This window comes from Centruroides vittatus, unplaced genomic scaffold, assembly GCF_030686945.1.
Source record: "Centruroides vittatus isolate TY-2023 unplaced genomic scaffold, ASM3068694v2 contig_1309, whole genome shotgun sequence".
NCBI classification, from domain to species: domain Eukaryota; kingdom Metazoa; phylum Arthropoda; class Arachnida; order Scorpiones; family Buthidae; genus Centruroides; species Centruroides vittatus.
This window is the reverse complement of record NW_027120832.1, coordinates 98,118-126,080: the sequence shown is the minus strand read 5'-3', so window position 1 is coordinate 126,080 and position 27,963 is coordinate 98,118. Positions and strand designations below refer to the sequence as shown.

The 27,963-nt window shown below is 32.3% G+C and overlaps 1 protein-coding gene across 1 annotated transcript; it reads right to left on the bottom strand.

The window, feature by feature from the left end:
• Nucleotides 1-100: 100 nt before the first annotated feature.
• SmD1 (small ribonucleoprotein particle protein SmD1) lies at nucleotides 101-27,963 on the bottom strand. Its single transcript, XM_067288507.1, has 4 exons — nucleotides 27,841-27,963; nucleotides 12,781-12,857; nucleotides 12,501-12,692; nucleotides 101-342 (listed from the first exon to the last, which is right to left on the bottom strand). Exons 1-4 carry the CDS (start codon nucleotides 27,852-27,854, stop codon nucleotides 272-274), a joined length of 354 nt encoding a protein of 117 aa, XP_067144608.1. The 5' UTR covers nucleotides 27,855-27,963; the 3' UTR covers nucleotides 101-271.

Here is a 27,963-nt window from a genome sequence, read left to right as displayed (position 1 = left end):
GTACTTACTGTAGTGACGGTTACGCCGTTCTAAGGCATGGGGCCCCGTCTTTCTTTACCCGACGCATTTGGCTTAAAAACATTTAAAGTCGTAGAGCAAATTCGAATAAAGATCTTTATTACAAATGACTAATAATAAAAAGAATGAGATGTGAAGTATGCTCATGTTTCGGGCTTCTCTTCCCCTCCGATCCCACGAACCATCGGGGCAACCACCGTTCAAATGCTCGGCGGGCCGGGTCTGGCCCGGCCTCCTCTTCCGCTCCGACTCTTCATCTCCGTCCGCGGGCCCTTCCCCTGCCGCGGGCTCGGCCTCTTCCTCTTCCACGTCCCCTGCCCACGCCTGCAAATAAAATAAAAATTCCGTAAACCCAGTCTTTTGTAATTGAATAATTTTAACGTTTTATGAATCGAATAGAAATGAAAGTTTGTCCAAGTTACGCCCTTTCGAGATCCCATAACCCAAAAGAAATACTGTTCTAGTCTTCGTCTATTTTATAAACAATTACCAAGCAGACAAATGAGAAAAGTATCTCATTTGTCCGCGGTTACTCGCTACTAAAACTTGCCCAGTTACGTCTCGCGCATTTAGAATACGGTGGCAGTATTACGACGACATCGCCATTGTTTTTAGATAAAGTTTTACTTATAGCGATCTGTCTCCAGATAAACGAGTATAACGCGCCGGTCCGTCGTAATACAAAAAAGAAATGGTGCGAATTCTACTCGAATCGAACGTACGGCAAACGGCCTTCCGAATTACTGTTAAGTATTCAGTAAATGCAAAGATTCGCAAATAATGCCGAAAACAATACTGCCAAATTGGAAAAGCCGATGTTTAAGTTCCGATCTCTCGGCAACAAATTGCACATCAATGGCGCAGACATTTTAAAACATCAATATTCGAATTCCGAATAATGGAAGTCAGATATTAAAATTAAACAAAAATAAAACGAAATAACTCTGTTTTGTAAATAAAAACAAAATTGTTAATATGAAACAATTTCAAATTGAAATAAATGAAAAGATAGATAGAGTAAACAATATAAAATATCTAGCTATATTAATAGAAAATTTAACTAAGACTGTCGCTGAGTTTATTGCCTATCATATCTATGTTAACTGGACTCAGACGTTTTACAGTATTAATATTTAAAAGTCCTATATCACACTTGCATTGAACCAAAAATCCAATACGTATAACAGTATATCGGTCTGAGGAACATTGACCGATTATATCGTAAACCGCCTACAAATACAACAAAATCGTCTTATAAGAGCCATATACGAAGTCTGTTCAAAAAATACGCGGACTATTTGAATTGCACGGCTCCAGTTGGTTCCAGGAGAATCCGATTGGTGTCGCTAGGTTTGTACAGTTCTTATGGTGATAAAGCCATTTCCCGAATACAGATATCTTTATTTGTTGATTAGCTAGCTACGCGGTTTTTAGTGAAGTGCGATTTTTTCGTTTGTCGGATTTCAGAATGAATGACATGAAGGAGCAACGACTTGCTGTGAAATCTGTGTTAAACTTGGAAACGAAGGTCTAATCGTCCCAGGGACATTGAAACGAAGATCCAATCGTCCCAGTGGGTGGGTGAAACGTCCCCAGACTCAAAAAAGCTCGCCAAGTTCGATCCAAAGTGAAGGTGATGTTGAGTTTTCTTTGATGCTAAGGGTGTTGTTCATCACGAGTACCTCCCCAAGGCTCCACAGTGAACCAGACTTACTACATTGATGTTCTGAAACGTCTGAGGGACGCCATCCGTCGCAAAAGGCCAGAAATGCGGAGGAGTGGCGACTGGTTACGCCATCACGACAATGCTCCAGCCCATTCAGCCCTCAGAACTCGTGAGTTTTTGGCCAAACACTCGATCACTGTTCTTCCCCCACCCCCACTCACCTGATCTTGCTCCTTGTGACTTTTTATGGTTCCCAAACTCAAAAGACTCTTGAAAGGAAGAAGATTTGAGAGGATTCCCGAGATTAAGGCAAATGCGACGAAGGCGCTGAAGGACAGTACAGAAGAAGCGTACCAGGACTGTTTCAACAAGCGGAAACACCGTTGGGATAAGTGTGTGCGTTGGGAAGGAGAGTACTTTGAAGGGAACCCAGACATGTACATAAAGTACATTTTGTTTTATGACGTCAGTCCGCATATTTTTTGAACAGACCTCGTACAAACTGAATCGTTACCAACCAATCTCCACTTATTACTATCGAAAAAAAAAATTAATATAAAAACATTATACGTAAAACAAACCATACTTTTTCTTTCAAACTTATAAAGCTTAAAGCAAACAACTGTCATCTTCTAGACATAATGGAAAATTACTGCAGGGAAAAAAAACTACAGCATCGACGAAACTATGCTTAAAACCCTCTATAAAACTGTAAGGGACAATCCGCTCCAGTTTTCCAGATGATAAAACATTGGTTATTTCTTGTATTCGTTTGTTTAGCGAATTCCAATCAAAAGAAGTTTAAAACGACAATAAAACCCCCTCAGTGAAATTCTTATAAGGTAAATAGAAAAATAGAAGGAAAAATTTAACGAATTTAAAGTATTGGTGTTGTATAGTGTTGTATACGGTTTCTTGCGACTGATATACCGTATATTCCGGCGAATAAGACGACCCCCGACTTTTAAGATTTTCCTGGGTTAAAAAGTCGTCTTATACGCCGGAATATACAGTGGTGTATGTATGTATGTATATATATATATGAACTTTACTATGTCAAAACTTTAAGAACCAACTAAAAACGAAGAAACGCAAATAAACATTATGTAACTAGTTTTTATGTTCTATTCTTCGTTGTTTTTGTTTTAGAGACACTTTAAAAAGACTAATTGGCCATAGTTCTGTACTGAAAAAAAGGTGCTGAATATTCGGGTGAATTTAACAAGTTATTACAGGAAACCAAAGATCAAAAACTCACTTGGTGTTTTGGATAGTCGTAATTAGTACGAATAGGACCAGCCACGGATCTGACGACGTAACCTTCCAACTCATCTCTCTCGAAAGCAACCCTAATTATTGACGACGGAAGTGGCCAAATTTCCATTCTCCAAGTATTCTGTCAAACACCAAATATGCCAAATTGGACGCGTTTGTTCGTAAGCGAAAACCCGCTCGTTAGCTCTAAACAAACCGCCGGAACCGTCAACAAAATACAGAAATCTCGTAGGCGTATTTATTGAACAAGAAATTTCAATTCTTTGGAACTATTTATATTACCAAACGTTAATCGATTCCTTATACTTTAATGTACGAAAAAACGTTCTCACTGGAATGAAAATATTTGTTAAATAAATAATGGCATTCAGGCCCAGCCTTCTCTATAAAGGGGCCCGAGGGCAAGAAACCATTTGGGCCCTAAATTTTTTGTAAAGTAAAAGAACAAACACGAACATATATTACTAATGCATGTTTATTTAAAGCGTGATTTTGTTTTTGCTAATACATTAATTACTTCAGAAAAATTACAATTTTTTGCAATTTCTTTTTCGATGCTTAATATAGCAAGTGCATTTAAGCGTTCTGCACACATGCTTGACCGAAGATAATTCTTTATTAATTTTAATTTGCTGAAAGAGCTCTCAGCACTTGCTGTAGTAACTGGCAACGTAAAGAAAAGTTTTAACAGTTAATACATTTAGAAATACTAAATAATAATTATAATGAGTTATGTATTGCAATAGGTCTTGTGCATTATTTACATCCCTTTCATTCAAAATCAAATCCTGTAGCAAACCAATTTCCTGGATAAGGTTTTCATCTACCTACATCTTTGTTATAAAAGTTTACAAAGTTTTTGGAACATTTTTCTAATTCATGTTTTTCTAAGGTTTTATATCAGTGATTAATTTGAAATCAGAAATAATATTGGTATACTGTATTTTTAAATCTATCTTCTATTTTTACAACAACAGTATCAATTAGGGTTAAAAAAATAACATCTAAATTCCTCTACCAAGTTTTCTATAACTTCATCCTCTCTATTTCGGAATATAATCTTTTTCGTATTCGTTTTTCAGGAAAATGTTCTGAAACATTCAAATTACGTGCTAGCACTTTTGCTTCGTCTAAAAATGTGTTAAATTTTGTTCTTAAATTTTGGATTTCAGTTTTAATTTTATTGACTAAATTAAAAGCCGAGTCAAGAATAATAGTTTTTGCTTGAAATAGTATATTGATAGCGTTAATTTTAGATAACATTGCAAACCATACTATTAAACATAAAATAAATAGCATTTCTTGTATTGAATCCAACAGACTTTTAACTTCGGATACCGCTGTATTATCGTTACTTAGGGGAGACCGGGGCAACTTCGGCATGTTAAGAATAAGTTAAATTTTGTGTAATAAATACTGCTGTAAACTGAAATAAAAGCGTTGTTTATTGTCTACCAGAATGTAACCTTACCAAAAAACTGGTTAAAATCTGTTTGGAAATAAAAATAATTATAATAATAACAACTTTATAAAGAGATAGCGATTGCCGAAGTTGCCCCCATACCAGGGGCAACTTCGGCAACAGTAATGGAGCAAGACAGGGAGGTATATAAATTTGTGTTATTAACAATGTATACGTTGGAATTCACTATTAAAACAAAGAAATACTCTTCCAAAGACGTATTTAATATTATAACAACGAAATACAAGATCAAAGGCATATTTAAGTAAAGAAAATGTAAAAAAAAATTAATTACGAAAAAAATGAAACAGATAATAAATGAAAACATTATAATGCAAGTTAAAAGCAATATAAATTAAAATGAATTAGTGAACTCAAATAAACAGTAGAAATGAAATATGCTTAACAGCAAATTGTTTAAGATAGGCAACGCTGCCGAAGATGCCCCAATAGTGACGATTTAGAAACATTAAGTGGAACCCTGAGAATAGGGTACTAAGCCATGATCTGGTCGCGTAAATAAGTTAATGTTTTATCCTTCTAACAGGAAAAGCAACTTTCGTTATTATGGAATTATAACAAAACATGCCAATTCCATATAAATGGAAGCAAAATATTACATGAAATTGAATGAAAATGACAATTTACTTGTTAATTCAACTGCGCTTGTTGGAGAAAAATACAAACACCCCACTCAACAAGCCACCAATAAAACTCAACTGCCTAACCTCTAAAGAGAGTCTCCTTTTATTTTGTTTCTAAAAAAATGCGATTGACGAACTTGCCCCGGTCTCCCCTACATCAATAAATTCTTCTAGGGCATTACAAGTTTGTTCAAACTGTGTACTGTACATGTTATGGACAAAGTGATTAATCGGGCATTATTCATAATGACCGGGCGTTATAAATAATGACCAAAAAGGGCACGCAGTGTGATAAATATTGATTCATTTATCAAATTGACCGATCATTATGAATACTGCTACTACCTAGTCGGGCAAAGTGATGATAATACGTTGAGGAGTGATCATCCGACATATGCTAGCCAATCGGCACTCAGTCGCGTGTGTGTATCGTGTTTAGTACCGAATTTTAAATTTGATTAAAAAAAACTCCACTTATTTCATTTAGAAATATTTATTTTTTGTGAATTATTTCAAAGTACTATTAACTGATATTCTTCCGGTAAGTTAGAAGTAACTTCCATTTTTGGCTCTCACTTTTTCTATCATTAACAAATACGCTGATTTTGTAAAAATTTAATTGTTTTCACCTTTTTCTGCTATCAACTCGTTTAATCGGTTGTTCATGTCACTTAATGATTCCTCCATGATCGTTACTTTTGTCAAAGAAAAAAGATTAACTACTGGTCACATAAATTTAAAGTTCGGTACTGAATGCAATACGCATGCGCAACTAAGATGTAAGTTCTGATTGGCTAGCGTATGTCGGATGATCCATTTTTGAATAAATTAGCCAGCTGCAAAGCTGGATTTCACCATTTGGCATTTTTTTAATAGTAGTACGTAGTGGTAAATGATCTACCTTCAGCATTCTTAGCAAAAACTCCTTTGTGTTGTACAGGTCAGGGCCGCCATCGGGGGTGCGGCGGATGCTACGCACCGGGCCCGCGATTGAGGGGCCCCAACATTATCAAGAATGCAGTAATTTTAGTAATTTTTCTGAAGTAATTAATGTATTAGCAAGAACAAAATCACGCTTTAAATAAACATGCATTAATATATGTTCGTGTTTGTAAATTTTTTTATTTTAGAAAAACATTTGGGCCAAATAGTTTCTTGCACCCGGCCATTCTTAGCAAAAACTCCTTTGTGTTGTACAGGTCCCGTTTTAACACAAAACATTCTAAACTTATCAGTTATAATACTTGGCCATAAACTTGGATCACTTATATTCACTTGATCATATTTGTTATTGTCATTTTCGACGTTATTTTCTGATTCGATCATATTTGTATAAACATACGGTTCTTCAACGAATTTCACAGTTTCGACATTTTCATTGCAAGACTGTGTAGTTTGTGCGAAACTTTCTTCTCCAGTTGAAGCTTGAATTTTAACTTCTGAAGTCGAAACTGAAGCTTGAATTGTAACTTCTGAAGTCAAAACAATTTCACTGCTAGAATTACTTCGTAGCCAAGAAAAAGATCTACTTGTGATTTCTTGAAATTTAGCTTTTCTACTTTTTCTTTTCTGCTAATTTTCTTTTTTGACACCCAGAGGGATATTTCCTTAGCATGGATGATTAGATCTAACGATATTAAACATTTTATAGTATGAATTATCAAAATACTATATGCTGGATCCCAACTATTTGTAATATTATACAATATGGGATGTACCGTACAAAAAACACTTAATTCCTTTGCAAACAACGGATATATTACCCAAGAAAGCCACATAACCAATTTGATCTAGCCGCATACTTAATACCTAACTTACATCTATCTTAAAACTAACTTATGTCTAGGGAAATAAGAAGAGGGATAGAAAGATAAAAAGTCGGAAAAACAGAATTGAGTCACCCGGGATTTCGTTATACTCAGTCGATGTGTGCCTTGGGGAGGACGTCTTCTTGGCGATGGTCGCTCTTGTACTCACAATTTTTATTATTTTCTCTTTCTGTTCTCAGGCTTCTTCGAATATCAGCCTTCCTCTCTAACTCTGTGAGTAAACACATCTTTCGTTCTCCTGCTGAACTCTTGAACTATCACAGCTTCTTGGAGGCTCCTTAAGACTCCTTCTTAGGACGTCATCCCTTCTGAACAAACTCTCCTATCTCGTCTTTGTTACTGAGGTTTCACTCTGATCTCTTCCCTGGCATGTCCAATTCCTTTGGTGTCAAGTCCAAAAGATGCCAATTCCACTCGTTGCTTTTCCCAAGTCAACCAATTGCCTATTGTTCTCTTTGATTCTTGGAATGGCTAATCCTACCCAGAGGAAATAATGGTCACCACCGAAAGTTCCAGAAATAAGACAGACAAAAAGAAAGAAGAAATTATAAAAGAAACATTAAAACTACAACTATATACAAATATACATATAATTTTATATGGCCGACGACCACAGTATTATTTTCATTTCTTAATGTGGGCTATATGGTATTGAGATTTTTTTCTAAAAAGTCCAGTTTAGGTGGGGATCCTTGGGAGTTCCCCAAATCAAATAACAAAAACTAAACACTCGCATCATCAAGAATTAGTTTGAAGATTGTCGAAATTCAGAGATCTACAATAATAATGTTTACGATAAAATGTACTTTTCATCATACTGACAACGATAGGAATATTGTGAAGTTTTCATGTGTAAGGGTATATTATTTTAGTTCTTGATAATGTTGGGGCCCCGGTGCATAGCATCCACCGCACCCCCAGATGGCCGGCCCTGATGGCATTTGCTGGAAGACTGCAGTCCAATTCTTGCAATTGGCAATGTGGCATTAAGTGCCATTTTTGGGTTTTATATCTGATAGAATAAGGAGATAAACACTCTTCCAACAATCAATTTTCCTGATTATGTTCTAGGCAGCTGCAACAAACCTTTCAAAGTTGGATCAAATATTTCAGTAATTAATATCTATTGAGAACTTTTGTTCGTAATGGCTTCAGGATCCCACTTTCACAGTGCATATGCAAAATTTTGAAACTATCAGGTATTTGTTTATAAAGTCTAATATTTTCTAAACATTTGATTCTGACACAAACTGGTAATCTCTATTCTACAGAATTATTATTGGTACCATAACCAGTGCATATTGTGTACTCTGTGTGCCTATTAAAAATTCTACAGTTACACTTCATATTAATTTTTATTTTAAATAAATTTGAGAAAGACATTGCGTAACGCAGCAAAGAATTTAAATTTCCAGTTTTATAACATTCTTCCTCTATGATACGGTAACATTTCAAACATCCAGAGCAGACAGATGCTCAAAATACATATGGAAATTTTATGACTAACTGCTTATGCGAATTCTACATGTATGCATTGACAAAGTTTATCATCATTCAAAATCAACTTCATTAAAATAGCACTTTCTTCCAAAACATTCTGGACACAAAGCAATGTTGAGCTACACAAAATTAGAAAGGGATAATATGCAATGTTCAACCAATACAAATACTCCCAGAGAAATAACCAGATTTCAACATGTTTTGTACCTCTAGGAAAATTGAAAACTTTCTGTATAAAGGACATTTATCTTATAACAATTGACAGATTAGCAAATAAATATATAAACTTGTCAATGAAAATAAAAATGCTTCTTCAATTTGTCAAAAATCTCTTATTTCACACTTGTATGAAATAAGAGAATTTTGGCTTTAAGTTTTCAAATATCAATTTTATTGAGAAAATTTTCACTTACATTTGTATTTGCATAAGATAAGATTCCTTACAGAAATACAAGGTGTTCCAAAATTTGTGGGCAAACTTTTGGTAGTAGCAAAACACATCAAAACAAACATTTTTCATCATACAAGGCACAGTAGAAACTGAAGTATGGAGGCGCTAGAAGTTTTCCTGCAAGTAATTTATTTAAAAGCACCATTTTTTAAAATGTTGCTTTCCCAATGTTGCTTTTTCGATGAATCTGTTTATGCGTGTTGAGAAGACCGACATGCATTTTATTTACTGTTTCAATAGACTAGTAATCGTAAAATATTTGAGTGCTGTATTCTTTGCTGGCATGCACGATGCAGGTCATGCCAGGAATGTCAGCACGCAAGATATAATAGAGAACATTCTATGTATAGTGGAAGATTGACCAGACATAAGCACCAGTGCTGTATGTCTCTTAACACAGTAAGGTGAGTATTATGTGAGAAAACATTACACCCTACCATTCATAGAGAATGCATGCCTGGAAGGTTATGGATTATCCATGCTGCATCAATTTGCCTGCTTGTTCCTGCAGTGCAACTGGATTTTCTGGCACGTCCTATTCACAGACAATGCAACCTTTACACATGTTGGAGCATTTAATATCCATGGTGTGCATGTGGTGAACCCACATGCACAGTATGGACATTAAATGGTCCAACACAGCCACATTCTGACTGGATAAGGTTCTCCATCAATGTTTGAGTGGGGATTGTCCACATCTTAATTAGGTTGTATATTCTGCCAGACCACTTCAAAGGGAGAATGTACCATATTTTCTTGTCAGAATTGCTGAAGACAGTTCCAACAGCCATCTGAAGGTATCAGTCCATTTTAGCACTGAAGTGCAAAACTAGCTAAATGCCACATTTGTGGAACAATGGATTGGCCAAAATGTCCCCATCATTTGACCTCTGTGAGTACCCAATCTGTTAAGTCTGGATTTCTTTCTATGGGAATGTCTTAAGAACCTCATGTATAAGATTTCACTTTAATCCGACAAGGAACTTGTCACAAGATTTCGTCATTGCTCCAGCTGTGTGCAATATGCCTGACGTGTATCATGGTTGGCAGTTGCTCTTTTGAGCAATTCTTGTAATTAGTCCAAAATAAGGTTTCTTTTCCCATATTCTATGTCATTCCTTTGTTTGAATTTTTACACTTCTGTTTCACCCACACACTGTATGACAACAATCAACCAATGCCAAATTATCGGGCTAGCAAATGGCTATAGTAATATTAATAATTTAAGATAATTTGGTACTAGAGTTAGGCATTAGGCGCCATCTTAAATTATTAATATTACTATAGCCATTTGCTAGCCCGATAATTCGGCATTGGTTGATCGTTATCTATAACGGGCTAGTAGTTGTTTATTTACACTGTATGACAAAAATATTTATTTTGGTATTCAAGTTTCTCCCATAAATTTTGAAATGCACTGTATATAACATATATAAACAGTTCAAATTTTGATAATCAAATTACTTGGCTAACTTTTGGCTAATGAAACTAATTTAGAACTTAAAAATTCTAGTGTTTAGACATTTGGAATGAATGCAACAAATCTCCATAAACATTGAAAAATTAACATTGTTTTGTTACGTCTTAAACTCTTGAACTTTAATCTTGTTTATGTTTAGTTATTGTTGTATCAAACTGTTATTTTCCATCTTGTAATATACAATGTTTTACGAATTTTTTTTCATTGAAGTATCAGCAATACTGATACCAAGTATTGGTACATCCCTACTTTGCATCATTTCATAATACAGTAAAATCTACATAAGTCAGAATCTGAGTAAATAAAAACTTTCCACCTGTGGAAAGTTCAAATAATTTTCAGTAAAACAATTAACCTAACAAATGTTTTCTAAAAGTTGGAACCTGTGAGACACAGAGTAAAAGAAATCATGCTATTGCAACCCAAATATAGGAAGTATAGATGAAAATGTCAGAAATTTGTGTTCTATATGTCGGCATATGTCTATATCAATAGTGCCATATATCAGGAAACAAATTATTTTTCATTAGACATCAGGAGTTTCAAAGCACGGTAAAGGGTCTTTGATTTTATTTTGCATTGTTACTGAGCTTTTATTTTTCTACGTGTATATATTTTCCACAAAAATAAATACAAACCTTCACAAAATTGTGGACTTGAAAACTAAAGTCAATGGTAACAAAAACCAGCTAATATTAATAAAAGAGTAAGTCTAAATTACTGTCAAGTACTTGAATTTTTGGATTCTACAAAATATATGCAATAATTTCTTGTAATGTGATAATTCAAATAAAGATGCCATAATATTACTGACTAAATAAGAACAATAGTTATTTATCTTACAGAAAATCTATTGAAATAAAAATGTTTAACTAATAATATTAAGTTCTAACAAATTTTTTCAGTAATTCAAAAATTTTACTTTTGAGTTAGTTTTCAGTAACTTAAAAATTTTTATTTTAATCCTTTGTATTCAAAAAAGAACACAAAGAATTAAAATAGATATAACCAACCCAACGACTATACTGGAATATATTGTATAGTGTAGAAAAATTTCAACAAAATATGAAAACATACAAAATCCAAAAGTACTGCCTTGAATTTAGAGTTAATAATACTGTAATACTGAAAAAGTTTCTATAGAAATAAAAAGAAAAACAACAGTTATACCTTATACAGAAAAATGTTAACAAACTTTACTATAATTATAATAAATTTCAAATATCTTTAAATATTCAAACTATGATCTATATGTGAGATATATTGGGTTGACACAAAGTTTCTGGAATTTTCTACTTGCAAGTTATATAGAATATTCAAAATTGTTCTCCTAGAGATGGCATCTTGAAGTTTCTTATAGGGTACATAAATGAAGTGTTGAGGTACACATTCCTCAGTGAAAAGCTATTCTGTGTGGAAATGCCAACTTTTTTAAATATGTTAAGTTTACCAATGCTTTCTTGTGATCAAATTTGCACATATACACTTCATGGTGCAATCATTTAGCAAAAATGTCATCTCCAAGTCTACAATCTACAACCAGTTCAGTAAATTTAAAGCTAGGCAACATGAAGTTGAAGATAGGCCATGCTTGGGAAGGCCTATCATTCCATTGTATGATGAGCTGATAATGGAAGCAAACCCATACAAGACTGTGCAAGAAATGAGCAAGACACTTTGTTGTGACCAGTCACTGTAGGTTGTCATTTACCTTCCACTGAAATGATCTGCAAAATCAACAAGATCACACATTAACCTGACAGAAGCTGCTCAATCTTAGCTGGAAGGTTTTCCCTCACCCCTCATAATGCAAAAACATTACATCACCCAACTACCATCTCTTCCACTCAATGCAACACTTCTTAAATGGAAAGCGGTATGCTAATGATGAGATGAAAATTGCACTCAGTGTTCTTTGAGTCAAAATAGTCCTAGTTTCATTTGGCAGGAATATATAACATACCTAATCAACGGAAGAAGCAGCTTGAATGTAATGCAAATTATTTTCTTATTCAAACTACTTTTGTTTTTTGAAATAAATGTTGTACTTTAAAAATAGAAAATTCCAGATATTTTTCATCAACCCAACAGCTTCTTGTAAATAAAGACCACTTGCATGTATAAAAATAAGTGTGATATTAATACAATTGATATACTCAAAAAGAGAATACATACTCGCTTCCTTCTTTTTCGCCTTTGCCTTTGGCGTGTCATCAATGAGGAGTGTCTCAAGAGGCAGACTGTCGGGAAGAATATAGTAACGAATGTTGTTACCCCGTATGCTAAGGGTCTCCAATTGAACAGGATCTCTGTTCTTGACAGTCATCTTCACGGCTTTTAAGTGAGTGTTCATGGCCACATCCACACCTAAATATATATATTAAGAAAATATGTCTTAATTACTTTTCAAAAAACTGCAACCGAATTACAATCTTCTGGACAAAAAAATACTTGCCTGTTATTGTCCCATGAACCTGTGTTCCATTCTTCAATTCAATGGTGACAGTCTCATGACTGAGTTTCATAAGAAACCTAGAATATAATAATCATGCTCACTGAATATTTTTCAATTTTATAAAATCATGCTATACAAATTCATTGTCAAATAGAGTAAAAATTTTAGAGTAAGATGAAATAAGTGTCATCTCATCTCAGGAATGATGAAAATTAATTTATCTAAAATGATTATTAGATCTGTGAGTGGATATGAAACTTGATTAAGGTCTATATTCACACCAAGGTTCAAGAATTAGTGTTAGAAGTTAATCAATAAGCATTCACATACTAAAAGTACAGTGTATAGTAATTAATGCAAATACAGACTCCAACTCTTGATTGTGAATAAGCTATAAGTAATTAAATTTGTTTAGTTGGTGTATATATGTTTAATAGGTGGTTGTCTCTTTAATCCGAAAACATTCGGTAGACTAACTTACAGCTGAACAGGCTTAAAACTTTTTTATTGGTTCTTCATCAAATGCATTTCGGACCAGTTTTGTGAGTCCTGGTCCCTCATCAGTGCTACAGGAAATCAAAGGTTTTTTATTAACATGGGTGACGCGAGTACGTACATAATAAGATTTACAAAAATTCTTTAAAAACATTTTAACTAAATACATTTTTTATACCTTTTTCGTATACTCTTTATTAACAATACATTGCTTACTGGTATCTGTTTTCATATTCGTTTTTTAATTCCTATTTTCCCTTGTATTTACAGTAGTACTATAATTATAAAGTTTTCTTATATAAAATCTTTTACAAAGATCTGTGTAACTAATATAGAGTTTTCTAAAATTAAATACGTACTTACTATTTTTTCGGATGTATTTCAAACATTTTACAGCAAATTTTGGTCCTATAAATATACACTTAAGGTTGTTCGAAAAGCATTGCGCTTTTTACAATACTAGAACGTTTTTGCAGTAGGGTGCCACACATAAAACTATTAGTCTGTTGCGCCCTCTATTACATAATACCACTGTTGGTCGATTTGCATTCCATTTGACAGATTTACTAAGTTACTATTATTGCTATGTTTTTTTATTTCTATGTGTTCTTTAAACTTACGTTTATATATATTTTTCTCGGAATGTAAAATTTTGGTGTTATTTTTTTCTATTTGGCAACTATTGTTTATTATGTGGTTAAACCAAGGGGAGGTGTTATGTTTCAACCTGATGGCAGCCATATGTTCATTGATCCGTGATTCCAATTTACGTCCAGTTTCACCTATGTAATATTGTGGGTGTTGACAATTGCAGCTGATTTTATAAACGACTCCTGTTTTTTCCCATATATTATTATTATTTGGTTTTTTAACATTACAGATTTGTTGCGATATTTTGTTTGTTAACAAAGGGGCTAAAACAATATTGTCATTTTTTAGGGATTTAGAGCATTTTTCATAAATATGTTTAGATATATAAGGGAACGGTTTATGGTTGGTTTCCTTCTTGTTTTTTATATTAAACCTGTGTTTGTAATATTGTGTTTGCCAGATATTTAATAAGTGCTTGGGGTAGTTATTAAGTATATATTTATGATTTAACTTTTCGACCATAGTTTGGCGTTCGTTATGTTGACTCGTCCTAGTGTATATTTTCTTTAAGTCCATAATATATGTATTCTTTTTTATGGTACTAGGGGTGTAGGAATAATAATTGATTGTTTTGCTTATGTCCGATGGTTTTTTGTAAGTTTTAAAAGTGAAACAATCTTTCCCTTTTTATTTCGGAAGATCAAGAAGATAAAGTCAGAGTATAGTAATTACTTAACTTCCAACTCTTGATTGTGAATAAGCTATAAGTACTTCAGATAAGAATCTGAAGTACTTACAGCTGTATTCACAATCAAGAGTTAGAATCTACAATATCAGTTATAAAGAGAAAGATGTACTAATTGATTAGAACATGAATATGTTGGCTAGGATATGTGCAGAGAATGGATCAGTGAAGTCTGAAAAAAAGCTTTACAAACAAGATAAAAGAAAAAAGGTAGAATAACCAATAAATGGAGGAAAACTGGTCAGAATTGGGTATGCGGGAATGGCACAAGAAAGTGTATGGCTCAAAATTTTTCAAGAATTGTAGTGTGTTCGAATTGTAGTTAGTAAAAGAAAGAAATGGTTGATTGTGTAGTTAGATCATGTTGTCACCTGTCTACAACTTTAGACAAATTTAAATAAAATCATCTGGAAAACAGCTGGAAATAAAATTTGAAAGCACAATTTTCACTTATGACAAGATTCACCCACATTATTCAAACATTCCAAGTCAGACTTCTCCAGGATTTATATTAAACAGATTGTACCAAATGAAAATGTTAAGTGTTGATTATCATTAGCATACTCATTCCAGCTTCACTTACATGGCAATCTCACTTCACATAATTGTTTCTCTACTTTTCTCTATTTAATTAATTATTCTAAATTACCAAGTTATTTTAATCACACGATTTAATGATTAATCCAATACCATATTGACAATCACCAAAATTTGATAGCAATAATCAAGTTCTCATTTGCACAGTTGAGTCAATAAGTCCTCAGAATTACACAGACAGAGAAGCAGAAAACTATTAAACTTTTACTAATAAAAGGCATTATTACATACATTTATTTTTCGATGTACAGTACAAGTTGTTTTGCTCTACACACTTTCTCCAGTGGCAGACAAGATCTTGAAATGACTTTTTTGAAGAATATTGGAGGAAGAATGTTCAGAAATTTGGTGACACCTTCCTTCAGAACAGCATCAGGTACTACTCTGAACTAGTTAGTAAATGAGGTCAGCAAACTGCTTTAGAAATCAAAAACACTTTCTGCTGTTTCCTTCACAACATTGCACCTATATACACCAACCATATCACAAAATTGACAGTCAACAAAGTATATTTAGGGGCTCCCCCATACCCTCAAACAATCATGAACTTCTAGTGATTTGATGTTTAGAGAGCTCCAAAAACCTGGCTGAATGACACTTCTCATTGGTTGATGAGGGGAAGAAATAAGTTATCAAATTTCTGAGTACCTCTCCTCCAACATTCTTCAAACGGGCATTTGAATATCTTATCTGCCATTGGAGAAAGTGTGTAGAGCAAAGTGGCTTGCACATTGAAAAACAGATGTATGTAATAATGCCTTTTGTTAGTTAAAGTTTAATTGTTCTTTGTTTCTTCATCCATGTGAATCCAAGGACTTATTTGACTCAACTATGTGTGAATGCCCCATATAAAGTAAATATAATCAAGTTTCAATAACATCCTGTAATTTATGAATAAAATTTATCAATTATGTACAATACTTACCGTATTTTACGGACTATAAGACGCACCTTAATTTTTAAGCATTTTTAAAAAAAAAATACCTATAAGACGCTACGGACTATAAGACGCACCTGAATTTTGGAGGCAATTTTTCGAAGAAAAAAGTGCGTCTTATAGTCTGTAAAATACGGTAGTTATGTACTGCTTACTGTACTTAATGTAATAAAAACATCATATTGTACAAAATTAATAAAAGCTAAATTAATATAATATATAATAGAATAAAAACTAATCAGAAAACTGTTAGCAGAATATGCAAAGACATTGTCACAGAAAATCAGATCACAAATTCAAATTTCAGTTTCAGCAAACATTTATATTTACCCATTTTTCTTATTGGAGAAATCTGCAGTAACTACTGTTGGTTAATGACACTGTATTTCTTATTAAATTAAAATTGTTGGAGCTTAAATAATTTTTTTTTTTTTTTGAAGTAAAAAATTAAGACTCACTTAACAAGCGATGTTTTGCCTAACAAGTGACGACGAGAGGGGAAGTCTCGGATTGTGCACATGTTACACCAGTCTGTGTTTAGCACTCGTTTCGTTAGCATCTTAGTGTCGCTCGTGATCAAACATTTTTCCAAACTTTATTATTTTTCCAACATTCAATTATTAGAAAAATAAGACATTCAATTATTAGAAACTAATATTTTTGTTACATTTATTTATAAGTCTTTGTCCAAAACAACAGATTCAAATAATCTTGGTCTATTAAGACATGAACAGATTCTAAATATGATCTTAGGTATAGATATTTTTTCTATGAGATATATCTATATCTCAGAAAATATATCTATTAGTTTATAGATAAGTTCTGTTAGCAGACAATTAAGAAATTTAATTGCATTAAATATTTTAATAAGCTAAAAATAAAACTGACTATAAAAATTTGTAATTAGCTAACACACAATTTATTCAAATATAAATTTCTAAAAAAATAAAAAATGGTAATTAGTGATATGCAAAACAAAGTACATGATGCAGAGGAATCATCGTAAAATAAAATCTTATATTATAGGAGGCTCCTACGTGGTACGATCCGAAAGTTCGGGGAATGCAGTAATCTATGACAACAAAAACATGTATTTGAAGTTACAGTGTATGAAATGGATTCTACCAAACCACCTCTATGTGTTCAGGTCAATTTCACCCATGTCATGTGATTAAACCACGAGCGCTGCTGTTTTTTTCCAGAGACCTTTGTCCTGCAACTTAGTCAAAGTGGAGTTTCAAGAACAACCTCCAACATTTTGACTTCACCGTAACCTTTCACCGTAGAATCACCGTACACTTTTCTTAGCAATTTTAAAATCTCCATAGGTGTTTTACCTAAACGCTGACAAAATTTAATGTTGGAGGTTGTTCTTGAAACTCCACTTTGATTACGTCGCAGGACAAAGGTAACTATCTCCGGAAAAAAACAGCAGTGCTCGCAGTTTAATCACATGACATGGGTGAAATTGACCTGAACACGTAGAGGTGGTTTGGTAGAATCCATTTCATACGCTGTAACTTCAAATGCATGCTTTTGTTGTCATAGATTACTGCATTGCCCAAACTTTTGGATCATACCACGTATAATGCAAGATAGGAGATTAATGCTCTTATTATAAACTTTAACCTGAACCAATATAAAGTACAAAATAAATGAACAGGAGTCGGAGTCAGTCCATTTTTACCAACTTCGACTCCTTTAGCAACAACTTTGCTTCCGACTGCAGCTCTATGGCTGATATCTGTGCTTATTATAGTCATGGATATTGTTATCTGTAACTTAAAGTTATTATGAGTAGGTCCTGAAACATGCAAGTTAAAATACAGCTAAAGAATTTCACTTATTATAATCAGAGTTAGGCTATTGTTATCATTATATTCAGGTGAATGCATTTTTAAGCTGTCTTTTCATGCTCAGCCTCAATGTGTAATGTTTATCAGTGTTAAATATTGAACATTAATTATCTAGATAGCCATTGTTCAGCAGTTTAAATTGCTAACATCAATATAGTCAAAATACTAGCTTAGTTTAATGAATCATATCAGACATCTGCAACTCTGTGCGCTTAATCTATAATATAAAAAACATTTTGTTCTAAGATTTTAAGTTTTTTGTTCTTTCATTTAAGTTCTATCAATTAAACCTGACAATGTCCATTACATAAGTTATAATAGAAAATGTAAGTTACAGGAAAATTTTCATTTTGCTCATTAGCGTGGTTGCAGCCAAAGTTGTCAGCGCAAATGTTTTCATGAATGTCGGACATTCACGTTTTTGTGTTGAAAACTTTGGCTGCAACCTCACTATAACTGGTGTCAGTATTTGGTTTAAATTGCCACCAGTTTTTGCTTCAGTTACATACTAGTTGTTGTTAAAGACAATGCAATAGGCAAACAATACTGGATGAATTACATAATAATATTTATTAACAAATCTTCAAATTATAAATTTAATTGCACTAATACACCCTCTTAACTTTAATATAACTAAAATTAGTTATGGTCAATGTGGATAAACATGAGACACTTTTCAAAACTTTTGTAACAGAATTTGTTAGGATCAGTATTTTACAAAGAGAAATACATGACAAGGTCTATAGAAGGCATTAAAATCTAATGGAGCATTCATTTTTTCTATATGTATGAAAAATGTCGAGCAAGAAATTTTTTCCTGTCTCATATTTTACCTTCAAAAGCTAAAATACGAGACCCCCATTATATCACCATAAGGACTTGCCTATAGTGTTGCCACCTTTACAAAAATCGCTGACCCGCACTGCAGGTCAGGTTTGTTCGAACAGAAGTTCCTGACGTATGCACAATGTCATTTTACAATGCGAAGAATTATGCATGCTGGTTCTAAATCAGTTACAGTTAGGGACTAAAGACTTGTGTAGGAGTAACATACAAGCAAAAAAATAAATAAATAAATAAAATAAAATAAAAAGATTGAGAGGTTGCACGTCACACATCAGCATAAACAGAGTAATATAGTGGAATGGCAGATGAGTTTCAGTGAGTGTGAGGTCTTTCATTGTTCAAATGATGTAAATTTATAATAATATTTGCAAGAACTTTGTTTCATCATAATTTCACAATTTCTACGAAATTCCCGGACAAAATTAATAGTTCACCCGGACAGTGAGTTAATTCCCAGACTGTCTGGGCAAAAACCGAATGGGTGGTAACACTACTTGCCTATGTCAACAGGGAGGTTAATAATCAGATACTACAGGTAATAAATTTAGTTCCCAAGATATATAATTTTTAAAAATGATTTTTTGTTCAGCTTATTTTCTTGACATCTTCATATGAAATTTTTTAATTGAAGTAAGTAGATAAGATTAAATATTCATCATTGAAAATTATTCTGTAGTTGTGTACAATATAAAAATGTAAAATAAAACAAAATTTTAAACATATAGGGCCAGGCCTAAGTGATTTTATTAACCTTTTTGAACAAATTATATTACAATACCAACTATTTTATATTACTAATAGTAAATACATATGGTAGGCCTAAATTAGATGTTTAAAGAATAAAAAGATAACTAAACTGGGTTAATAATTCAGTAGGCTATAGGAAAGGAGAAAAGGAAAGGAAGGAAAAAGAAAAATACAGTATAACACAAATTAGTAAATACACTTTTTTCGCAAATATTTCAGATACACTGTGTCCTTCGGCAGAAAACAAACTACTTCCCTTTCTCCTCTCCTATAATGAATTATTAATAGTAAAAACACAAAGCATTATTCAATGGCCTGTTAAAAGAAATATTAACATAGAAAAAGTTATAAGCCTACCACTAATTAAAGAAAATTTACAAAACTATCCTGGTCTAAATAAAATAGGTCTACACCAAAATAAAACATTTTAGGAACAACTAATTATTTAATTAGCATGGAATAAAAATAATGAAAAAAATAAAACTATAGCCCTGCTGTTTTCTGTGTTTTAACATTAAGGTGAAATTAGGTGTAGACCTATTACATTTCAAAAATATTAACAAGCTGAACTTAAATAAAAGAAAAGTTTCATGGAAATTAATTACTGGTAAATAAAATCTGGTGTCTCATTTTGAAATTGACAAAACTCAGACAAAAAATGATATATGTAATAAAAACAACTAGCAGCTGAAAGCTGCATTTATATACTAAATAATACAAATTTCTAATTAAATATCCATATCTTTTGCAGACATATACAGAGCAAAAGTTAGTTGAACTAACAGAAAAGTTTTTGCACCTATTTTGGTAGCATTTATTAAAAACTAAAGAGACTCAATGAAACCATAGTCATTCTCATTCAGAAAAGTTATATATTAAAATTCAGTAAATGAACTTAATATTGTATTAGTACAGGACAGATCAGACATAATTTCACAACTGTCTTATATTTATCCATATTGACCATACTCTAATACAGTGATTCTTAACAGGGGGGCCACGGCCCCCTGGGGGTCTGTAAGAAGTTTGCCAGGGGCCTGCCAAATTATGCAAAATTTCCTTCATTATATAATAAAAAGAAAATTGATGTATAACCAAATATCGTATTGAAAAGTGAAATAAGAAAAAGTTTTCCTATTTAGTTTTTTTTATTTATTTATTTCTTATTTCTTTCTGCATATAACTTTGTTAGTACATCAGAAATAAATGCAAATATGCTACTTACACTGCAGCATTTACTTCTTTTATTCCAAAGTAATTCTAAGAAACTATTAATGCTTGGAATTTTAAAAATAATTAGGAAAAATAGTAGGCTTAGTAGTAGGCTTTGAAAATTTAAATATTTTTGCAAAAGATATGCAAAATCTTTACGACAAGTTTAGTTTTAGCTTCGACTTTGGATCGATTTATCGACATGTTTCTTATTTTATTTTCTGTTAAAATTTAATGAGTTTTTGTTTAATTGTGAAGTTTGAATGTTATTTAAATAGATAATGAAATAAAGTTATAATTTACATTTATTATATAAAAAATAAAGCAATAATAAAAAATCAATTTATTATAGATAATTTAACAAATATAAATTATTATTTAAAAAATGGGGGTCACAAAAATATTATGAAATATTTGGTGGGCAACGGGTATAAAAAGGTTAAGAACCAGTGCTCTAATAAACCATATGATTGCTGTAAGTAATCAAGCTATTTTCTTTTCGCTACTATTAATATTTAGATACTAAGTAATTTGGTATTAGAGGTGAACGTTAGGCACCATCTAATCTGAAGAGTCTAATGATAACAGCAGGAAATGATACAATTCACATATATCAATATAACCCATTGAAAGCGTGTCCGTGTAACGGTATGCCAAAAACAGACACTAGAGGCACCCCTATCATGTGTCATATTTCAAACATTTAAATTAACAATATAAATTATTATTATTCATTTGGCTAATAACAATATAAATAATTTATTATATTTGTAATAGAAATTTATTATTTATAGTTTATCTATTTTTGAAACCGTGTTTTGCTGTGTATGGAGTATTAAACACAAGATTGTGTTATTTATTAAACACTTGGCTTTTTCCACCTTTATTTAGTTGATACAGGTACTTTGACTCGTTTCGGGCATTTTGCCCCTCTTCAGTCAACTAGCAGGAAGGAATGTATAAAATATATTAAATACAAAAGTAAATTGTATAAAAATACCTAAACATATGTACACTTTCACAGACATACCGTTAAATCCTTGTACACAAGGGTGCGCGTATACAGCACAGGCTCGAATATTCAGAACAATAAAATGACAGCAACAATTGTATAAAATCCACGTACAACTAATTAAAATATAAGTATAAAACAATATATAAATATACAAGCTTATATTGCTATGAATTAAGATGTATCAAGTATATCCGAAATTACGTCTTACACAGAAATAAATGCAATAAGTTCCTTATCTTCTTATTGAACTCAATGAATATGCTGACAAACTTCATTCTAGTTTCTTCTTGATACAATGCAAATTCTAGAACACTTCTACTACTTCTTGTTTCTTGTTGGTACTTTACTCAGTATCATGCTCTGTTGCTGTTTATCAACGATTTACATATTCAACTGTTCGTGACGATCGGAATTTGCATAATTAACCACATAGCCAAGAATAGCCAACCAAATCAGAAATTTTACAAAATTTTCCCAAAATTTTTATTTTATATCTATAATATTTGTAATCAGTTTTCGTTTGTTTGTACTTAAATTTTTAAGTATAAACATAAATTACTTATACAGTTAGGCCGTGACTCCACTAGCCGTAAAAGGGCCGTAAAACTCCTCGCCGTAAAAGCTTTTAATCACGTGACCATGATATTTTACGCCTGAGCAGGTCGTAAAACCAACGTAAAAGCGAGTTGAGCAGTGTTCAACTTTCGAAGTGAATACGACCGTAAACCGGTACCATCCACCAATCAGAAGTCAGTTAAATCTAGGTCATCGTGACACAGTGCGAAAATGGCGGAAAACGAGCTTTTGTGTACGTTCTCTCGTGGCTACTCTAGAAGATCTAGAAAGATTTATCAAAAACATCCGAAAGTATTCATGTATCTACTACAAGAGATATCCCAATTATAATAATGGATGCCTAAAACACGCAATATGAACGGCCAAAGGAAAATCCTTCAATTTAGAGGAGTATATAATAAAAAAGCTAAGCTTATAAATGCTGTATATTATCTTAATAATATAATAATAAAAGTCAATATAAGAAAGTAAAGATATTACTTTTACTATATTTGTAATTATAGTATAGAGAAAACTCGTAGAATATAATTGTCGTCTTTATATCGATATATCACGTATAAACCGTAATAGTACTGTCGCCGTAAAAAGCTTCGCTAGCCGGACCGCCACCGCAATCCGAGCACAAACACAAATAGGTCACGTGATTAAAAGCTTTTACAGTGAGGGGTTTTACGGCTGTTTTACGGCTAGTGGAGTCGTGGCCTTATTAACAGACTATTTATAGTTTTTGGGTTTTATAATAGCTACGCTCTCTTTAAATTTCCTATTATATGTATTCTTCTCTTTATATAGAACTAGCTGACCCGGCCACACGTTGTTGTGGCTCAAAATGTATCTATTATAAATGTGTAACACTTCCCCCATGGGGGAATTTCAAAAAATCCCTTCTTAGTGTACAGTACATTCTCTTGACGTACCCTATTAAAACACAATCAAAAACACATTTAAAATAGTATAATAAAAGCAGAGTTCTTCACAGTAAGCCTTAATCCTGTCCCTCTCCCCCACAAGGAAATATCGAAAAATCCCTTTTTAGTGTATATTCTGTTGACGTAACCTATTAAAACGCAATTAAAAACGCAAAAAACCGCATCTAAAATAGTATAATAGAAGCCAAGTTCTTCACGGTAAGCCATAATCCTGTCCATCTCCCCCCAGTGGGGGGAATTTCGACATGTATATTATATAAAAACACGTGCGTATTCGAATGCAACGTTGTGTCAAAATTTCAAATGAATTGGTAGGAACAAACGAACGTTATATTTTATTTATATAGATAGATAGAAAATGATCTGCTTTAGTCCATTCTCACAGAAAAGCATAATGCCTCACAGAAAAGCAAACTTAGGTCGTCGGAAGTTAGCGCCATCTGTTGGACATAAAAGCCTTAATCCATATATAAATATATTTTTGAAAGGGAGGAAATGGTAGTCTTCACATGTGCCAGAAACCTTCGTGGGAGTGTATTAAACAACTTCCCGAAGTTTCATGGCAATCGGATAAATGGTGTGGTAGTGCATGAAGGACAAACACACACACACACACACACACACACATACATTCATTTTTATATATATAGATTTTTGCATCAGTTTTATTTATATTGCAAATGTTAAGTAGGCAGTGATCATGAAAAACAGAATGTAATCGATGATATTTTAGATCTGCAGCATGTTCTTTTAATCTGACATTTAGTTTACGTTTGGTTTCATTTATGTAAATACTGGCATTATCACAAGTGCATGGAATTTGGTAGACGACATTCTTGGTTTTTCCTTTTTCTTCTTTATTTTGTTGTGTACCTTTGTTATTTTTTAACTGAGATCGCAATTTTTCGTATTTAGGTGCAAGTTTTATGTTGACTTTCTGCAATTCTTTATTGATTTCTTCATATAAATCTTTTACATATGGGAAACTAATATATCTTATATCCGAGCTTTGCTTTTTCTGTTCATCATTTTTATTATTTTATCATTTATTTTCTTTTCCCATTTGGTAATTATGCAGTTTGGGTATCCATCCAATATAAATTTCTTTTTTAATTCCTGTATATGTTTGGATATATTAGTAGTCTTGCTGGTTCTTGTTTTAATCTTATCTTATTCCATCTTAAAGATGTTTTCTTTTATATGTGAGGGTATGTTGGAATCGTATTTAACAGTTGTGTTAATAGTGCAAGGCTTTTTAAACGGTTTGAATTCAACACTGTTTGCATTCCTTTTAATTGTAACATCCAAATAATTAATGCTATTGTTAATACTGTCCTCTTCTTCTACTTTAAACTGAATTCGTTTATGTAAATTGTTTATGAATACTTCTGTTTAATTGTAATTTCTGAATTGTTGTATATAATTACAATGTCATCAACATATCGTCTGTAGAATTTTACACCTTGTATTTCATTAATATCTTCATCTATATCTATCATTACTATTTCAGCAAGTTTAGGTCCTATCACTGATCCCATACTGATACCTTCATTCTGGGTGTAATAGTTCCCTTCAATTTCAAAATAATTACTTTTGTATGAAAACTCTATTAGGTCAATCATTTCTGGTTCTACATTAAGCTGTTTTAATTTTTCTTCGATTATTTTCCATGCTATGGAAGGGTACATGTCGATTATATCCAAACTAGCAATTTTAAAGGTGTTTTCTATTTCTATATCTTTAAGATCTGTTAAGAGTTCATCCGTATTAGATATGGCAAACTTGGAATTTTGATTAGATTTGAGTTTTTTTTTTAGAAATTTTTCTAGATTATATAACATTGCATATTTAAAGTCAATTATGGGCCTTACTCTGTCGCCAGCTTTGTGGGTTTTTAGTTGAATGTTGATTTTTGGTGTATGGTCGTTGTGATCACTTAAGATGAATTCCTTTTCAGCCTTAGTTAGTTTGTTCAGTTTATGTAATCATGTAATTCTACTTTTAAGCTCTTTGAATATAATTTTTTTTGGGTCTAGCGGAAGTTTCCTGAATCTTTCGCTTTCTATTAATTCATATTTCTTTTTTTTACCCAATCAGCATATACGATGATAACTTGTTTTGATTTATCTGCTTTAATTATCTCTAGTTTATTATCCACCAGAAATGTTTGTAATTTGCTAATTTTATTTTTATATTTGTAATAATTTTTGTCTTTAATGACAGTTTTTCTTTTTTCTTTTGTTATATATTTCTTTATCTTATTGCTGAGACTATAAAAGTACTGAGACTTAAAAGAACATGTTGCAGATCTAAAATATCATCGATTACATTCTGTTTTTCATGATCACTGCCTACTTAACATTTGCAATATAAATAAAACTGATGCAAAAATTCTATATAAAGAGAAGAATACATATAATAGGAAATTTAAAGAGAACGTAGCTATTATAAAACCCAAAAACTATAAATAGTCTGTTAATAACTGTATAAGTAATTTATGTTTATACTTAAAAATTTAAGTACAAACAAACGAAAACTGATTACAAATATTATAGATATAAAATAAAAATTTTGGGAAAATTTTGTAAAATTTCTGATTTGGTTGGCTATTCTTGGCTATGTGGTTAATTATGCAAATTCCGATCGTCGCGAACAGTTGAATATGTAAATCGTTGATAAACAGCAACAGAGCATGATACTGAGTAAAGTACCAACAAGAAACAAGTAGTAGTAGAAGTGTTCTAGAATTTGCATTGTATCAAGAAAAAACTAGAATGAAGTTTGTCAGCATGTTCATTGAGTTAAATAAGAAGATAAGGAACTTATTGCATTTATTTCTGTGTAAGACGTAATTTCGGATATACTTGATACATCTTAATTCATAGCAATATAAGCTTGTATATTTATATATTGTTTTATACTTATATCTTAATTAGTTGTACGTGGATTTTATACAATTGTTGCTGTCATTTTATTGTTCTGAATATTCGAGCCTGTGCTGTATACGCGCACCCTTGTGTACAAGGATTTAACGGTATGTCTGTGAAAGTGTACATATGTTTAGATATTTTTATACAATTTACTTTTGTATTTAATATATTGTATACATTCCTTCCTGCTAGTTGACTGAAGAGGGGCAAAATGCCCGAAACGAGTCAAAGTACTGTACCTGTATCAACTATATAAAGGTGGAAAAAGCCAAGGAATTTATTATTGTCACAGAATGCCTGTAACGTGCACTAGGAGGCAAATAATGAAAAAACGGATAGTTTTGAAATAGTTTTGAAAATTGTATATTAATTCTATTTATTTGAACTATTTTGAATAAAGAATATCTTCACTTTCTAATATAGAAATATTGTTTGCTCTTTTCTGTATTGATTTTTTAAGTTGTTTTTCAGATGAAGAATTATATACATTTATATATATTAAGTGCATCACTTCTGAAAATTAATATGTGAAAGTTTTATGCGCTTAAGTGCATTAAACGTGCCTCATAGGAATTTGTAATGTTGCTAGAACGCCCACTAGAGGGCATCCCAAGCTACTAGTATATCAATAAATGAATAACAAAGAAACTGAATCAGTCCAAGATTTCATATTCCTGGGGGCCAAGATCGATCTACAATGGCGAATCTGTACCTTAAATCAAATGGCGGATTATACTCAGACACAGCACAATGAAACAAATGACAAAAATTCGTACTGAAAGAATGACGATCAAGAAAGCAGACAGCAGAATCGATGCTTCCGAGCTAGGACGTCAGAGATGAACGTCGTGCATACCTTGGACAGACAAGTTTACAAATAAAACAATTCTAATATCTGGTATGTAAATCCAAAAATATCATTAGAAAGCAAAATCACAAAGCAGCGGCTCTCATACTTTGTTCATATCATAAAGCCAATTCTCTGTAAATAACATTAATGCTCAGCACAGTCAGTGGGACAAGAGGAGGATCATGTCAAAGTCATTGGCTGATACAAAGAAGAACCCAAAGAAACACCTCAAGACAGGAAAGTTAATGCATAGAGTGACGAAAAGTCAGCTTTGACTGAATGGTTAAGTCGTCGTCATATCAAACTCAGTCTACCTACAGGTTTTATACTCAGATAACACATTCTTCTGACAAGTATATTAGATTTATTTTTACTCATTTGTTTGACAGATTCATCCATATTCAATGATGCATCTAAACACTACATACTTAATAAAATCAAGATTTTTTATAATAATTAAAACATATTTTGGTGAAAGTTACCCTTAGGTCATTTATTAATATATGTGTATAAGAGTGGAGCACCTAAAAGAAACCTCTACCCATAGTTTACCCTGTATAAAAGCTTCTTAAGAGCCTGATAAATGACAAGTTTGAATATTCAAATAACAATGTTAATTTAATAAAAATCTCAAATATAAAATTAGTTTAATGTTAAAATTTAATTACAGAATGGTTAATAAACATAATTAGAAATGAAATATATCAAAACAATAACAAATATTCAATTATTACCTGACTAACTTCATCTTTTTTCTTTGAAAAGCAAGCCCGACAAAAACAATATGGCGTCAAGCATAAGCCGCTAAAATCACATTGCCAGTTTTTGTCCGGAGAATGGAAATTCGTAAAATTAAA